This window comes from Coturnix japonica, chromosome 30, assembly GCF_054131305.1.
Source record: "Coturnix japonica strain WE chromosome 30, WE-NBRP24, whole genome shotgun sequence".
Lineage (NCBI taxonomy): Eukaryota > Metazoa > Chordata > Aves > Galliformes > Phasianidae > Coturnix > Coturnix japonica.
Window position 1 is genome coordinate 1,624,034 of NC_140692.1, and position 17,879 is coordinate 1,641,912.

Genomic DNA, 17,879 nt, shown 5'->3' on the forward strand with positions numbered 1-17,879 from the left:
TTTCAGTGTGTTGGAGTGGGATTATTCTACTACACGCTTTTCTAGAGCACAACTTAGACAGCTTTTTAGGTATGCTTAAACTATGATCTCCTGTCTAAGCCAACTTGCAAAGGATCTGATGTGCCAGTTTCATGACTCTGTCGGCAGCTATTGTGCTAAGAACATTCTTGCTCTGTTGGAACTGCATCTTTTTATTATATTAGAGTCCTTTTTCTGTTCAGCATAGTGATCTTTTGCCCATACTGTAATATCCCTCTGAATTTTTTGATGATTTGACGAATGATAGGGGCAGAAACCAAAATGTTATTTTTTTTGTTAGAGGATGAAGAAGATGAGACAATTTCTTCTCTCACTGTAGTTCTGAGAACATGGAACTGAACCGAGAACTGAAATTCTGGGCAAGTCATAGCTACAGGGATTGAGGCTAAAAATGTTTTCTGAACGCTTCATGTTTCACAAAACAAGTATTATAATACTCTTTTGAAAACAAGTATTTCAAAATGAAAGCTGCCTTCAGGCTTTCCTCAGATGTGTGTGCTTTTTTAAGATAAACAGGATTTTGTACATTCTCCATATTTGTTCCTTGTGATTAAGCTGCATTAAAATGATCTCGGTATCCCATAGTTTTCTGAATAAAATATAATAAGCGAATGCCATTCTGAAATCCATTTAGGGGAAGAAATATGTTTGCGTGGGTCAAGAAGAGCTTGTCAGTCTTGTGTGAAAAGATGAGTAACTTTTGAAATGTTTTCTTCAGGAATCTGAGGAACAAAAGAAGGAAAGTGATCATCTGATCATCAAGCGACGGCTGAGATCCAGAACAGCTAAAAAACCTTGAAGAAGCATGTTTGTTCCCCTTTCTCAGGACATACTTTTATCGTATTATTAAAACTGGTTGTTAATAAACAGTAACAGTTACTCCGTTGTGTTCTTAAATTTGTATATAGGTGTTTGTTGCAGAACGGCGGGAGAAAAGCAGACGACCACACCTGTCATTGACATATGATCAGCGAATCTCATTTATTCCTTGGCTGCGTGTACCTTTATAATACGGATAATTAGCTCATACATATTGCAACATATCTCTGTTTCGTTCGATTTGTTGGCCTCAATTATATTATATTGTGTTATCTTGTATTTCGATATCATATTTAGTAAAGTAAGTTTTTCCTCCTTAGATTGCCGCTGTTTTATCCCATTCTCCTTTTCCCCCTCCTTTCCGGGCCCCGGGGGGGGGGGCCCACATGGTGGCTTCCCCTGTCACGGGCACAGGTAAATCTAAGTAACCCGTGACACCATCCAAAGCCAATCTTCCCTCTTTCTGCCTGAAACTGTTTCCCCTCCTCCTATCCCAAGTGACCCTGCTAACAGCTTTAGAAAGCCTTCCTGCAACATGAAAACGTGCCTGTGAGCAAACAAGCAGAGAGAGCAGCAAGGATTGCTGTTGCACTGCGTCACGCCGCTCACTGCCCTCTCCTCCCTTACAGGTTTCAAATGGAATTGGTCCCCAAACTGCCGCCCCTGATACACCGCAAGTCCTCCGGGAGCTTCTCTGGGGCATGGAAGCCAAAAAAAGATGAGACTTTGCCACCTCTTTCCAAGGGCAGGAAAGGTAAAGTGGCTTCCAGCTCCTTTCCACGGCACAGGCAACCAACTGGAGGTGGGCAGTCTCTTGCTGACCATCATCCCAGGGCTCTCACTTGTTTCAAACCTTCCTGCCGGCTCAGCATGGCTTCTTCCCCTTAGATAATGGTTGGCCTGTCCAAAAGGGAAGTGCTGGGTGTGACGTACCCCCATCCCTGGCTATGGCAGGAGGATGTGGGGATCTCAGGCCCTGCCCTCCCCCAGTGGAGGGCATTCTGCTGCCTTCTTGTCACCAGCCAGGTCCTCTTTCCCATAGCCAATGTCCCTCCTGCAGCCCCAAAACAGAGCTGAGCTGCAGAAAGGAGGAGTGGGGACAGAGATGGTTTCAGGGCTGGCTCTGGGAACAGGCCTGAGTGCTGCTAGTGAGCGAGCCAAAGGCTTGATGGCGAATCTCCTCTTCCTTCCCAACTGCAGTGAGATTTGACATGACTCCAACCTACACCAGAAGCCTGAGCACTGCAAGTGTTGACAGCGGGCAGTTGCGAAGGAGACGGAGCTCTCTGCAGAGGGAGAGCATTGCCTACAGGTGAGGCTGGAGGCTGTGGGCTGGGATGTGCATGGGGGTGACCCAATGAGAGCCCATTCCCTAACGCCAAAGGGTCGCTGTTTGTTTGTGGCTGCCCGAGAGAGGGATGGGGAGGCCAGGAGCCCCCCAGTTCACAGGGCTGGTCCCTCTCCACGTCTCCAGAGAGCCATGGGGCAGCCCATCAGCTGTCTGTGGGGAAGGCTGCATTACAGCCCAGGCTCCTGGCTCAGGCTGGCGGGATGCGGCCCCAAAGCCATCAGCCACTCAGGCAGACCCCTCCCGCTCTGTCCTTTCAGTCTTCTGCCACCCATCGGGGCTGTGCTTGAAGCCCCACGCCCCTTCCCCTTCAACCCAATTTGGTTCCAAAGAGACCCCCCCGCCCCCCCCCATTAAACTGGGGTCTTAGAGTGCCCCCACTGACTCCAAATACCTCCCCCAACCCACCCTATAGACCCCAAACCCACCCCACTGCACCCTAATCCCACCCCACAGCCCCCAAACACACCCCCAAGCCCACCTTAAAACCCCCAAAGGCCACCCCATAACCCCCAGATACCCCCCAAACCCACCCTATGGACCCCAAATCCACCCCTCAGCCCCCAAATACACCCAAAACCCACCCTATGGACGCCAAATCCACCCCTTAGCCCCAAAATACCCCCTTAAACCATGCTGGAGCCTTGGGGGCGGCTGTTGCCGGCCCTCAGCCCACAAACCTCTTCCGCTCCCTCTGCCGTTCCCCCCCCTCCGCCCCACGCAACCAGGTCAGGCCTCTCCGGTCTCCACTCCCCCTTCCCCCCATTATCCCCAATGGGTCCGTGCCGTAACCCGCTCCCCCGGAGGGAACGCGTGCTCTGCGGAAATGAGTCCCCTGCGAAACGCGATCCGCTTCACTGGCGTTCCGCCCTCGCTTTGGTTCCTATGGCCTACAGAGCCGGAGGAAGGCGATCCCGGGGGGGGTCCTCAGAGGGGTGGGGACGTGTCAGCTGTGTCTCCACGGAGGGCTGTGTGTCCCCCCCCTACAGGTGGAGCTGCTGCTGCTGCTGCTCGTGTACCCCCGTGGGCGCCCCCCCACCACCACCCAAAACGAAGGGGGGCTGCAGGGATACCTGAGAGTATTGGCTCAGGCGCCCGGCCCCCCCCGGCCCAAAGCGTGCAGCCGCTACCTGCGGCGTTTGGCCGCCCGGAGCCTGGGGGGGTTACGGGAGGGCTTTGGCACGATGGGGAGCCCCGGAGGGGGGTTACGGCTTTGCCTCCGTTTGGAGCCCTACGACGCGACCCCGCCTCATCGCCTCCACATCCTGGCGCTGCTGCTGCAGATGGGGGGGGGGCTCAGGGCTGATCGGTGCGGTTGGAGTCGGGGGGAGCAGAATTAAGGCTCACCCTGTGCCCCTCCCGCTTTCCCCCCCCCCCCACTCCTCCCGGTCAATGCCCTATTCAGCTCCTAAGGCCCCTGGTGGTGGGGGGTGTCTCCAACTCCTCTTTGCCCCCCCTTCCTTTACCCGTAGCGGCTCAATTGCGACCCTCCCCCCCCCTTGGGACGCCTCCAGGCGACGCCGCATGTTCGACACCATGTGGGAAACGCTGGGGGGGGAACCCGAAAGCCAGTTGGTGTGAGAAGGGGCTCGGCCCCCCGCCATCATCACCCCCTTCGTGTTGGATGAAGGGGACGGAGATGGGGGGTGGGTGGCGGCCGCCTCGTTGCCCCCCCGCGGTCTGGACATAGGAAATAATTCATCTCGATGGTTTTCTTATGGATTCATTTGCTTCCTCGAGGTTGTCCTGACATTCGGCAATTTCCTTCAGTAGTGTTTCGAGCCTTTTCACTTCTGCATCCTTCTGCTGTAGAAATATCACATTCCAAACAGGACAAACCAGATCATTTTAGAAACAATTACAAGCCAAGTTGCATTTTGGTGTTAAAAACAGCCATAGACTCATAGAATAGCCTTGGTTGAAAAGGACCACAGTGTGCAGGGTCTCCAACCAGCAGACCAGGCTGCCCAGAGCCACATCCAGCCTGGCCTGGAATGCCTCCAGGGATGGAGCATCCACAACCTCCCTGGGCAACCTGTTCCAGTGTGTCACCACCCTCTGTGTGAAAAACATCAACCTAATATCCAACCTAAACGTCCCCGTATCACTTTAAAACCATTCCCCTTGTCCTATCACTATCCACCCTTGTAAACAGCCATTCCCCTGCCTGTTTATATGCTCCTTTCAAATACTAGAAGGCCAAAGTGAGGTTTCCCTGGAGCCTTCTCTTTTCCAAGCACAACAAGCCCAGTTCCCTCAACCTGTCCTCACAGGAAAGGTGCTCCAGCCCTCTGATCATCTTACTGGCCCCCCTTAGCATTATTTGCAATTCTCTTTTGCCTTCCTGCAAGCACACCTGCTTCAGGGCACATTTCATCCCACTGTTAGGCCTTGTAAGAAGCACTATGGCAAGTCCATATGCAGAAAACAATGGCATTCCATTCACTAACAGAGAAACTATTCTGCCCTTGCTCCTGACTCTTGTCCCTGCCTCCTCCTGCATAGGGCAGTGTTTGTGGGCAATGAAAGAAATACCCACATTCTGGAAAATACAGACAAAAAAGAAACAGGCAGAAAAGCGGTACTAATACTTTGTCACTGGTGGGAATCTCCACAGAAAGTGCTGTGCTAAAGGTGTGAGGTTAAGGGATCATCACTGTCACGATAAAAGTGATAGCATGGAAGATTTAGCGATGGCGTGCTGACTAGACGGAAAAAACAACACTTACCTTGGAGCTTGTTCATTTTCTCTCCTATCATCGGATATCTTCTCATCATCTACGTAGCTCTGAGGTTGGCCAAAGCCTGTTGCCATGAGCTTTGCTAAACGCAACAGTGCTGTGGCTCAGAGGTATTACACCGGCACATAGCATAGGAGAACTCCATAACCCAAGTGTCAAGGGAAGAAGAAAGGGGAACTGTTACAATTAATTACGTTCACTAAATTGATAATTGTCACACACTTCTTGTCACACACTACTGCCTACAGCAAAACAGCACAGATGTTGACAACTGTGATTTCTGCATACAAGCAACCACTCGAGGCTGAGCACTCTCTCCTGTCTCTTTGCCATGTCTAGAAAGACCCAGAAGAGCTCAGTGTTCTCTTGCTGTTAGTTTACATCCTCCAAGCACTTCCAAAGGCATGCTGCTCTGTAGAAAAAGCTGAGCTGCCCAGAAAGTTTGTGCAGGAAGAAGGCAGCAGTATCAGTGCACGTCATCCTGGGGGATCTGAAAGCATTTGTGAAGAGAACAGGGAAAGAAGAGGGAAGAGAGCAAAACCAACAGGCACTAGCACTGCTGCCCACAGGGGGCGGGGCTTGAGGCAGGGCCTGTGCCAGAGGGGGGCCTGGCACAGTTAGGGCCAGCTCAGGGCCCAGAGCAGAGGGGGAGCAGGCAGAGGCAGGGCCTTGGGGCCCAGGATGGAGGAGGACCAGGCACAGCTGGGGCCAGCTCAGGGCCCAGAGCAGAGGGGGACCAGGCACAGCTGAGGCCACTGCAGGGCCCAGGTGAGAGGGGAACCCAGCACAGTCGGGGCTGCTTTGGGGCCTGGGCCGGAAGGGGGCCCAGCACAGCCAGGGCCAATCCCCCTTTTTTGCACATATGAAATGCTCCCAGCTGTGTTGCACAGCAGAACATCTTTCAATGGAGATGAAAGCCTGTGAAATGAAAGAATCCTTTCTTATTTCTTTCACATTTGTGTTTGTTGACTGCAGTTCCAACCAGGTGGACTCGCAGTGTCTTGCAAGTGCCACCTGGAAGCAGGTACAGACTGGAGACACAGCACCCTCAATGTCCAGGTGAGTAACAGCAGCCAAGGAGGCCTTTGGGCTCTGCAGGGTCCAAGTGTGGAGCATTACACACAGGAACAGCTGAGTATAAAGACAGTGGCAGAGCTGCAGAGCTTGCCATAGTAGGGAGGCACAGTGGCTGAGCTCATTTCCCACAGTAACACAGGAAATAAGAGCCATGAGGGAAATGCAGATGCCTTCTGCCCCCATCAGAGGGGAGGAATGAGCTGCACTTCCACAGAGACATTCCTCTCACAGCCACTCACACCTCAGGTGTGGAGGGACGAGCTGGGGCTGCTGGTGGCAGCTGTGGAACACTGCCATCTGTGGTGCTCCATCCTACCTTGGAGGTGGGCATGTAGAGCTGAGGACCTTTGTCACTGCACAAATGACTGCAAGCAGAGATGTAGCAGTGGGAACATAAAGCATTTAATAACTTATACAAAGCAATGACTAATAGAAATGACAGTATTTCCAACCAAATATCCCCCATCCTAACAGTCATATCTGATTTCTACAATCCCACCCAAACAATTTCCCAGCCCCCTCCAATTCCTCCTCACTATCCCACCCCTGAATTTCCCTCCCCCAATTCCCACACAGTAATTGCCCACACTAATTACCAGTATGCAGGGCATAGAGAACACCTGTTCCTTGTGTGCAGACACCTGGAAAAAAAAGAAGTGTCAGGGAACTGGAGGTCTGTAGCAGGTTGTGGAGGCTCTGCATAGAACGTAACCCCAGACCACAACCCCATCAGCTGCTGGAGCAGCATCATCCCTGTCATTGGGGGATGTTGCCAGTGGTGGACAGGGACACAGGGAGAAGCCACACCTTGGTGTAGCTCTGATCTGCTCATGTCCAGTCCAATCCTCTATAGCACTTTCCATCTTCTGTCCTTTGTTCTTAACCGTATCCTTCCTTCTCTTCTGCTCTTTTCCTTTCTTTTAGGTGTCTTACCTGTATCTGCTTTTCCCCTCTTCTGTTCTTTTACTGCTCTGGTCAGCATCCAGTGTCTGCACCGCAACTCTAGGTTTTGGGATGGAGAAAGGTACACAGGGCATAGATTTGTACAAGAAAAGCTCTCTTGCTGTGCTCAACAGATGACAAAAAGGAACCCTCAGGACCACAAAGGCAGCTTGTTTCTCCAAAGGCCACAGCGTAAGCTCGTGTAACTGGGAAGGACTCTGTTATACATCTCCTAGAAGTGCCTTTGAATGAATAATTTTCTGGTCTTGTTTCTAATTGTTGCTCAGAGGAAATGAAGTTTTTATCCTTGAATCTTCGGAGGAGAGAGCTCTCGGCTCCTCGAGCAGCGCAGGCCGAGATCTGCCCGGAGAAGGAGAGCCGAGACGGGCCCCTGCTGCTGCTCCTGCTGCTGCTGCTGCTCCTGCTCCCGCAGGGGCAGCCTGCAGGCAGCGGGTCCAGCAGCCGGCACCCAGGCGGCTGCAGCCAGGGGACCCCGGCCTCCCAAGCGCCGAAGGAGAAACCACAGCCGATGCCGAGCTCGAGCCTCTCACAGCCGGCCAATGCGTGCTGCAGCAGCTTGGGGAATGAACCAGCCTCTGGACCCGTCCCTGCTGCCACCAAACAGCGGCTGGAGCCCTGGAGACATTTCTACTTCCTTGTCGTTCACCGCTTCATCTTACATGGGAGACAGCTTGCCACGCAACCCAGCGCTGCAGGAACTTCCCTGGCGCCCAAGAGAGCAAGAGCAGCATGCTCCTGAGGCCGGCCTGCTTTTCCACTCCTTATCGCTCACAGTGAACATACAGCATGAAGTAACGGTGATTCCAGAGGAGTGGGAGCCTTGGGAGGACCCGCAGCGCCCACCTTTCACCAGCTCTGTCTGGGTAGAGGAAGGCTGCTGGCTGCGCACCGATGGAGATGACAGTGATGAAGATGACAAGTGAGCGCCCTGCAGTGGGGTCATGTCGGCACCCGCATAGTGGCCCGAGGTGGTAGTGGATAGACCAATAGTTATAAGGACAGGTTGTTTCAATAATAAATCGTTTCAGTTTGGTCACTTCAGTTTGGTCATTCACTCCTTTCCTTGAGGGCGAGATCTCAGATGCGATTTTAATTTTGCCAGTGAAAACGTGCAAGGCTTTGGCTTGGTTGAACGAGGTGTACTCCCACAGGGAACTCATCCCGATACTTCCATCACCCGCCCCTCATCCCGCCCTGCTCGGCCCTGGCTCTGCCCAGCTCCCCAGGCCGTGGCTGCGCGGAGGGCGGTGTGAGCGGGGAGCGCGTCCCATGCCGAGCCGACAGCCTCCCCATAGCCGTGCCGCCATGCTGCCCAACACTGGATAAGGCGACCTGGGCTTTCCTCCTTCCTTCGGCAGGGCCGTGAGCTCCGAGCCACAGGAGCTGCCGGGGCAGAGCTGGGGCCGGGGCCGGGGCCGGGGCCGGGGCCAGGCGGAGGGACAGACGCGTGCTCCGCAGCCCCTTGAGGGCGATGGGACGCGGGGTGGAGGCCGCGGCCGGGCACGGTGGCCCCGGAGCGGCTGGGTCGGACCCGGAGTCCCGCTCGGTGCTGTTTGCTCACGGGCCGAGCTGTGTGCACGTCCGGAGGGCAAAGTGCGGCTGTGGGTGTGCTGCGGAATCTGAATTGAGTGACTGCTGCGGCGTTATTTCTGCGCTGCTAATGAACGGGGACATACGTTGACCTTATTCGTTCCCATGTGTTGCAAGCAGTAGTCATGAGATCCTGTACGAGTGCAGAAAGCGCCCACGGTGCAGCCTGTGGGCTGCCCTGGTTGCGGCCGTGCCTGCTGCAAAAGGAGCCCACTTGCATGATTCTAACTCCCTGAACCTGTCCAGTTAACATTTCTCTTACCCCTTAGGCTGTTCAACCATCCAGACTATTATGTATTTACTTGGATACAAAAGTATTTTGAGAGATGGTAATGAAAGCTTTGCTAATGTGAATGGTGTCAGCTGTTATCACTTTGGCCTCAAATCCTTTCATTCTATCACAGAAGTCAATCAGGTTCACCAGGCTTGATTTTACCTACTGAGATTGATGATGCATTGGAACATGCTGCCCAGGGAAGTGGTGAAGTCACCATCCCTGGTGATGTTCAGGAAGGGTTTAGATGTGGCACTGAAGGACATGGTTTAGTGGCCATAGTGGGGATGGGTTGAAGGTTGGACTATATTGTCTTTTCCAACCTTCCAAGTTCTAAGATTACCTCTCATCTATGGCTAGTTTCTCATGTCCTGGTAAACCATGTTCCTAAGCAAGGCACTACCAGTGTCTGCTCTCACTGAATCACCCATGCCACTCAGCAACGCTATTTCCTTGTTCATGCTCTTTCTACCCACATTATAGCAGATAAACAAGTTGCCACTGGCTTCCCTTGCAAGTCTCAGCTGCAGGTGAACTTTGGTTCTCCTCACACTGTGCTGATATGCTCATGCAATTTTCCCAGTTCCTTTTTATCTCACTGGTGCTTCCACTCTGTGTGACACCTTTGTACACAGAGGCTCAGTCACAAGTCGTTTGCACAGCTGTGTCAGCCTGCTAGTTGGTTGGACAGACTTGTGGGGATTTATTGGGTTAAATGCAGTTACTTGCAAACTGAGTTTTACTGTGAAAGCCTTAAGGAAAATCATGGTCATTTTTGAAAATCTGATTTTTGGCTCTTGTCTTTGGCACCCTGCATTGGGATTGTGATCCTGGACTTTGCCTTTACAGCGTGTTGAGCTACTGGTCCTCTGTGTTCAGAGGGCCAAAAGAATTAAATTACAGAGAGCTGCACTGAGTATCAAAACGTTAGAATTGGTTGGTTTTGTTGTTTTTAGAGGTCACTCCTTTTCTGCTTTTGGAGAATGCAGCAGTTCTGTTGTGGGCAGCCTTGGATTATTGTACAAAAAGTCTTCAGTGGTGGTGAAAGGCTTTTCTGTAGCTTTATCCATTTATTCTGTATTTTGGGTCTGATTTCCTTGTAAAATGTTGAAGGCAGTTGCCTCTTGCTAAGACTGCAGTGATTGTTTTTGTCCCCAAAGACTGCAAGATGTCACTGAGTTCCAGATTTTGCTTTGTTCCCCCTCTTGTTTCCCCTCAACCTCCTTCACATCTTCAGGAAACTAGCAGGCTGCACGCTCTTCATCACTGGTGCGAGTCGGGGAATTGGCAAAGCCATTGCTCTGAAGGCTGCCAGGGATGGTGCAAACATTGTGATTGCTGCCAAGACAGCAGAGCCCCATCCTAAACTATCTGGGACTATCTACACAGCTGCAGAAGAGAGTAAGTTGTAATCAGGGTGGGCTTCAGACTGTGGGCTGTGTGTGTGTGTCATTGCTTAGTTCTTGCGTATGAGTGGGAAACTGCTCTGACTCTCCTAGCTCCCATTCAGCTTTAAAAGAATGAGCCCAAGTGCTTCTCCTGCCTCCCAGGAATTCTGTGAGGTATTGAAGTTTGATGTTAATGAATACACATGTGCATAAAGGTAAAAATGTTATGTTAATTAAAATGTGTGGTGAGCCATGTACATTCTCAGTGTTAGGATTTTGTTGTGGCATCCCTATTCATTATGCAGTATGTGAAAGTGTCAGAGTTTGAAAGGTGTAATTTTTAATGCATTCACTGAATGAGAAAATCTCAGTAGTCAGTTTGTGCAGTCTGAGAGACAAATTCTAAGTGTGCTTTTTTCTAACCACGCAGTTGAAGCAGCTGGAGGAAAGGCATTGCCATGCATCGTTAATGTGAGGCAAGAAGAGCAAATTATCAGCGTCGTGGAGAAAGCTGTGAAGACATTTGGAGGTATGCTGAGGGGCAGGGGAGTCTACCAAGCAGATTATTCAATGAAGAAGAAGAGGAAAGAACAGCCTAACCTGCTTTACTCCTGTTTTTTCTTATTTCACTGCTAATGTGAGGTGACTTACTTTAAAACCAGGGATTGATATTTTGGTGAACAATGCAAGCGCCATCTCTTTGACCGGCACTTTGGAAACAGAAACCAAGAAGGTCAATCTTATGATGGATGTCAACGTACGAGGAACCTACCTCACGTAAGTGCTGAGGCAAAGCCATTTTGACAAAATGTTTAATGCTGTCTCAGTTTGTCTGAGATCTTGGTGCAGAGAGTAATAATAACTAAATGCATATATACTGTATTATTTTTCAAATGTGGTTTTAAAAATGAGATAAATATGTGAGCAGAAGGTAAGAAATATGGGACTAGATGATTCTCTACACTGGTAATCTGGCTTGTTAGCACATCATGGTTTACTCCCTTTCCAGAACTATTACAAGGAGACTATTGCTTCCGAACATCTGGAATATCTGCTTTAGTAGAAGTTGCTGCACAGCTTGGAGGATGCAGCCCAGCTGTTAGACATGAATGCTATTCCTGAGATAAGTGAGATAGGACAGGTTTTTTTTCTGTTCTTTTCATCAGTTAAATACTTGATTACAAGGGAAGGGTTTCAGCTCACCATTGGACCTTTGTGAAAGTGAAACTACTGCTCTGCTGTAGTGGTAAATGTTCTGTAAAATAAGAGATGACTGTCTTGCTTGATTCCTCTCTTCCAGGTCTAAAGCGTGCCTTCCCCACTTACGGAAAAGTAAGAACCCCCATATCCTGAACCTCAGCCCACCTCTGAATATGAAACCCACATGGTTCAAAAATCACTGTGGTAAGTAGCATCCATTGCCTTTGCTGTTATGTGTTGAGAAATGTGTGAGTAACTAATGACGTGTGCAGGAGCGCCAGCCAAGAATTCCAGATATTGTGTTTTTAGTGCTCACAAGAGACTGACAGGAATGGTTCCTCAGAGTCTTTTGCACTGAAAGAAAAGGTGAAAGAAAATTGTTTTCTGATAAAACACAGTACAAATCTCATGCCCCTAGCGTGGCCTTTATATTTCCAAGAAGGTTCTGCAGGTAAGAGATAAGAGTTTTTCATAGGATTTCTTAATACTACACCATGTTTTCTATTCCCAATAGAGATAGGAAGGCAAAATCTTTTTTTCTCTATGCTTCCACATTTGATTTGATAGCGATAAAGCTCATTGCTGTCTTTTTAAATAGAAATTATCTTTGAGGAGTGAAGGAGGCCCCAATTGCGTCTTTGGGCTAGAACATATGTTGCTCATCTTAAACCTGTGGATTATCTTTTAAACTTCAACACTTGGAACATGGTTAAACTCCTCTTGCAAGTCCATGTTCCTTCTCTGCAACATCCTCTTCTCAGAGTATACAAAAAGGATTTACAACGTGCTTTTTTCCTTTTTTTTTTCCCTCCCCAATTCAATACTCATGTAAAAGGGTCAGTTTGTATCTGAAGGGGGTGGTAGGAGCTGGGAGAGTTTCTGTACTCTAGGAAGATGATGCTTTGACCCCAGAAAGTTGATTTTTCCGTGACTTACATCCTTCAAAAGTAAAATTCTATGTGTAGACTAAATATGTATCCTACTAAATATGGGATTTTTGTGTGCTTTTTGTAGCCTACACAATTTCTAAATATGGCATGTCCATGTGTGTCTTGGGAATGGCAGAAGAATTTAAAGGAGAAGTTGCTGTCAATGTTTTATGGCCTAAAACAGGTGATTATTTTGAATTGTTGTGTTTTGTCCTATACAGGTGGTCTTATTTAGGACTGATTCAGAACACCGAGCACTTCTGTGTATTTTTTTGTGATCAAAGATGTTGTGTGGGTATTGGCTTTCTTTCCTAGTTCTCACTGTTGCCTTCCTATTTTCACTTAAACTTGCCTTCAGCCTGAGCACATTCTGCTTTTTCTCCTGTCTTGTCACTGCTCCTTTCAACATGACTCAAACTTTGGTTTGCACACCGTCCCTGAGTAGTATTGGACATTTATGTTAATATTTAGAATCCCCAGCTATTTAGATTGCCAGGAAATAGATGAAGCTGACAAGATATGTACCTCTGTAGATGTAAAAAAAAAAAAAGTTTGGGCTGAGTGGGAAATCAATTGCTTTTTCACACAACCATCCAACACTTCTTGCAAGTCACAGCACACTGAAGGGCCGCATAGCAGAAAAATAACTTGGTGTGCCCATCTTATACTAGCTCCAGTTTATTGTCCATGGGTCAGTGAGGACCAGGGCTGCTGTTGAAGGTTTGGTAGCTGCTGAACAAAGAGACCAGTGTCTTGAAAGCATTAGAAGCAGTAAGTGAGCTTTCAAAATTTGTATGTATCAGTGTTTCCTTGATGAAAACTGTTCATGTTCTGAAGTATAAAAGTTTGTAATGTTCAGTCTAGGAAGAAAAATGTTGTTTTGAAAGGTTTATCTGCCAAAACAAAAGTTAACTACTTTAGAGAGTGAGAGAGGTGACTTCTGTAGTATCTACATTACAATTACAAAGTTTTTAATTTAAAGAACATCATATATATGTGATCAGCTTCAATGCTGGAGATTGACACTGTGCTAGTATGGTTCTATTGGTTCATCCAGCTCCTTGAAACAAGAAAATATGCTGATAGTGAGATGTTACGAGCTCTCGATTTTACTAAAAGTGAAAGAGGTAGCCTGCCAAAAGGATGTAAGAGTGTGAATGAGTAGTAGAGGTACTGCAGGGTCAAAGTGGAAGATGCTGTATGTATGAATTAATGGAAAACCAGCAGCACTTTGTATGAAATAGATGGAAGGATGTGCAGATTGCAGGACAGTAGATGGTTTTTCATATCAGTCTTTGCCCATAGTTTTGCTATATTTAGAACAATAATAATTGGCTGTAATGTGAAAGTAGAGGAGCATAAGCCAGGAAAAGTTTGAGTTTGTGCTATTGGGTTTCTCATCTTTAACTTAGAGTCACTTTGTTATCTCACAAGTTATTGTGGGTCTAAAATTGAGATTTTCAGTATGGTAATGGCTGCAGAAAATGTTAATTGCTGATGCACATTCACTTTGAGAAAGATAGTTGTCCTGTTAGTTTTTCATGTCCTGAATAAAGCCAGAGGAAGTCTTTGTGTGGAAAGTATTGATAGAAGCATTGAATAATATGAATATTACAAGGAGTTCTTCCCTTTATTCCTCTTTTGGTTCCTTTAATACTTTTCATGTAAGGGAATCTTTACACTTTGAGGATTGTTTGCTGGTTGACCATTCTTCGCTGGTTGATGGTATTTCACAGTTTAGTCTTCTCATGATTACTTTCATGTGAGAGGAGAATAAAGTTTATGCATTTACCAAAGAGATGAGTATGTGATGTCATTAGTGTTAAACTTGTAATTTCCTGTCCTCTGAATTTTCCAGCCATACATACAGCTGCTATGGATATGCTGGGAGGATCCGGAATAGAGAAGCAGTGCAGAAAAACTGACATAATTGCAGATGCTGCATATTGCATTTTAACAAAGCCGAAAACTTTCACTGGAAACTTCATTATTGATGAAGTTCTACTGAGAGAAGAAGGCGTTAAGGATTTTGATGTCTATGCAATTGCACCAGGTAAAAGAGATCTTTAAAATGAGAAGCTTGCGAAGGAAGGAAGGCCATATGGGGAATATGGATATATTCCTTTGACTCAGTCAAAAGATGCTTTGCCTCACGTTTGAGAATGTGGATTCTGGGAAAGCACATAATAGTCCACTGAGGCTCTAATAATCAATGCCTATATAAATATATATATATATATATATATATATATATATATATATATATATATATATATATTTTAAACCCATTAGCAAAAAGAAAATAGACCTGCACCACAAGCGCATGTATTACTATTTACCAAATAGTGAGATAGTGTTTCTTCATCTTCAGATGTTTCTGACTGAATTTGTAAGAGGCTTCTGGGTCTGATTTTAAATGTACCAGAACCTAAACATGTCACCTCGTCTTCTTTCAACCTGTAGTTCATTTACTGGTAAATTGAGGTGCTGTTGCCTTCAGAATGGATTCCTGTTTGTGCTGTTCACCCTTACTTGGGCTTACTGTTATTGTTCAACTCCCCTTTAGGTCACCCCCTGATGCCTGACTTCTTCTTGGATGCTGAAACTGACATGACAGCCACATAATCAGAAGGCCGTGGAAGGGCAACCTCTGCATGTACATGTCGATTATTTGTGATGATAATGAATGCCTCCTCTATTTCAAGTTACTTTTGGACTACATTCAAGCTATGTGGCAAAATCTATTGTATTTGGGCTGTTTGATTTATGGAAGTGACTTTAGTGTCTGCAACTTTCACAGTTCATAATCAGCACCTTGTTTTGAACAACCTTTTTGCTTTTTACCACCAGAGTTAAGTGGCATGAAGATTATGAGTAAATATTGCTGTAAAAAAATCACAAGCAATCAGCATATTTTGCAGGAGTGTTACATCTTTCTTGCAGTGTGAGAACTTGAGAAGCTTCTATTCCTACATGAAGTTCTCACAGTCGTACATGATGTGAATGTCTACAAGATGAAATAGAGAAGTTGTTTTTTTACAAAAGCATCAGGTTCACTTTTTCAGAATAGTGATGTTTCTATTGGAGGGCAAATAGGAATACTGGATATGTTTTATAGGAGTGCCAAAACAAATATAGGAAAGAAAGAGGCTAAGTTTGAAAAGAGCCCAGTTCCCTTGAAAATACTATTTGTGAGTGCGCACTTAGACTTTTCTGCCAGGAACTGATACTGCCAACTGCCCAGATCTCCAACACAGTAGCAATTCACTGAGTAGAATAATTATTTCCTGATACACTGACCTTCTGCATGGCTTTTAGGGGCTGCTAAGCATTACATGCCTTATAAATTGCAAATGCTCTTTCTTAATGTTAAATGAGCACATTCACTGCAGTGTACAAAGTTGCTGATTAAAGTAGTGAATTGATTCACACCTTAGAAGCTTTTGCAGAAGAACTGCTGAAAACATATATATTCTTAGAAAGATAAGTGAGATAGAGTGTTCCAGCATTTTACAGAGAATGCATCTATTTCTTTTAGGTGCTTCACAGGCATCAGGTGGAGCCAAGCTTAATAAAGAATCAGCTTCAGCGGGGCCTGTTGCAGAAACATTCAGAGTTATTCAGGGAGAACTCAATAAAGAAACAGTGAAATCCACGCAGGGCGTCTTTCAGTTTGAATTGTCAGGTAAGACCATCACTTGTAAAATTCTCAAATGCTCACTTTTCTAGCAAGAGTCAGTCTGTATTTTCACATGTAAATACTTGTCTTTTATAACTGGTCTAGGAACAGGGACATCTTTGGGTGTGCTCTGTAAGATGCTGCCTTTCAGAGTCAACTTCAGCACATGTGGGATTTACCCTGCTGCTGTTGTCACAGGGAGATGCTTTCTGCATCAGCAGCATGTGCTGCTCTTTTGGGGACTGTGGTGTGTTTTCCTGGTGTTTCATTTCTGCTGTGTCACCCTGCTGGCTGTGCTGCACAGGGTCAGCATGGTAGTTCTGTTCCAAACCCCTGCTGCCTCCAGCTCCACCAGCAGCCACTGCCTTGTCCCCTGACACTGTGGCATTGTGGGGCATCTGCTGGGGCTGACCTTGTCTGCACAGAGAGCGCGGGGCAGCTTCTGGCACAGCACCTCCAGCACGTCTAGCACGAAGATGGGAGAGAAAAGCAGGCGGGGGTAGCAAAGGGCAGGGCACATCAGTCCTTGTGGTGCTGCCACAGGTTCTCCCTGTTCCACTCAGGTGATGAAGGAGGCACTTGGTACCTTGACCTGAAAACCAGCAGTGGGAGTGCTGGGTTTGGGAAGCCTCCTGCAGCAGCTGATGTTGTGATGAGCATGTCGAGTGGCGACTTTGTGAAGATGTTCACTGGTGAGTAACAAACGGGTTTGGCAGAACTGAGGCAGCTACTGGTGGCAGGAAACATCTTGCTGATGGATGAGCTGACAGGCTCACCTCTCTTTGTGGTCTTGGAATTGGATGAGCTGTAGCTGGAAGTGCATGGCCTTTAAATTCCCTTCCAACGTAAGTCACTCTGTGAGTCCATGATTTTATAATAAAAATATCTACTGCTTTGTTCAGTAGCTATTGAACTTTTCAGAGTGTAGCTTCAGAAAGCATCCAGTCAATCTGTTGAACCTCTTTTCTGATGCTTTTACAGTAGAACTTGGTAGCAAAGTAACTACTATATGATATCGCAATCTCCAATTCCTTTCCTTTTCCTGATGATTCTGTGTCTTCTTTTTAGGTAAACTAAAGCCAACCATGGCCTTCATGTCAGGAAAATTAAGGATTAAAGGTAGCATTGAAGCTAGAGAAGATGCTGACACAGTTTAATGCTAAACTGTGAGGGAGAAGCTGTACCAGCAGAACATCCAGCCTTTCTTTTATAATAGCAGTGCTACATTTTAAAACGATAATCTACTTTTTTCTCTTTTTTTGTGTGTATAACAACTGTGGATAAAATGCTGATCTGTTAGAGAAGATCTAATTTAGTTTTATTAAGACTGAAAGGTGTTTGTGATTAAACAATTCCTTCTTGAGAATACTTCTATTATGTAACTGGTGTTTTCCTTTCTTACACTCCTTTGGAGCAATGCAACACACCTGAAGTGGGTTTTCTTTTACATATTTGCTTGCATGCGTGCATGTCCCATAAGAAGTCTGGGAGGAGCAAATATCACCTTGCAGATCTTCACACAAACACACCCCCAGCCCAGACTGCCATAAACAAGGTAATCCCTCCCACAGCACCTGCGTGCAGCACCAGAAGGTTTAAACTACAACATGTTTACAGGCACATCACCTTCCCTCTTTAGCATGGAAAGAATGGAAACTCATGAGAAAAAGCACAAATGCTCTCTAAGTGGACAAGAGCACAGATCCTCCTCCTGGTTCAAGAGCACGTGCAAAGCCAGAGGTAGCAACCTCACAGTGTTGCCAACAGAACTGCTCAAAATGTAGGGCATTTTACTCCTAAGTATGTAGAGAATATTTCAAGACTTAGAATTT

The 17,879-nt window shown here is 47.0% G+C and overlaps 1 protein-coding gene and 1 pseudogene across 3 annotated transcripts; both read left to right on the plus strand.

Annotated features, from left to right (window-relative positions):
• The first annotated feature begins 489 nt into the window (after positions 1 to 489).
• On the plus strand, positions 490 to 8,028 carry LOC146755780 (uncharacterized). Of its 2 annotated transcripts, XM_085525300.1 has the most exons (4): positions 490 to 1,612; positions 2,059 to 2,170; positions 5,923 to 6,006; positions 7,254 to 8,028. In XM_085525300.1, the coding sequence occupies exons 1-4, from the start codon at positions 1,495 to 1,497 to the stop codon at positions 7,552 to 7,554; spliced, it is 615 nt and encodes a 204-aa protein (XP_085381426.1). In that variant the 5' UTR covers positions 490 to 1,494; the 3' UTR covers positions 7,555 to 8,028. The 2 variants fall into 2 exon arrangements, 1 of the variants encoding a protein (XP_085381426.1); XR_014937937.1 differs by lacking the exons at positions 490 to 1,612; positions 2,059 to 2,170; positions 5,923 to 6,006 and adding an exon at positions 6,746 to 7,158 and having other exon boundaries at positions 7,254 to 7,354.
• On the plus strand, positions 7,647 to 17,419 carry LOC146755781 (hydroxysteroid dehydrogenase-like protein 2; annotated as a pseudogene). Its single transcript, XR_014937903.1, has 12 exons — positions 7,647 to 7,844; positions 8,056 to 8,236; positions 10,037 to 10,252; positions 10,670 to 10,768; positions 10,902 to 11,016; positions 11,540 to 11,643; positions 12,454 to 12,552; positions 14,227 to 14,421; positions 14,935 to 15,030; positions 15,907 to 16,053; positions 16,611 to 16,739; positions 17,116 to 17,419. The product of XR_014937903.1 is annotated as a hydroxysteroid dehydrogenase-like protein 2 (transcript).
• The last annotated feature ends 460 nt before the right edge of the window (positions 17,420 to 17,879 follow it).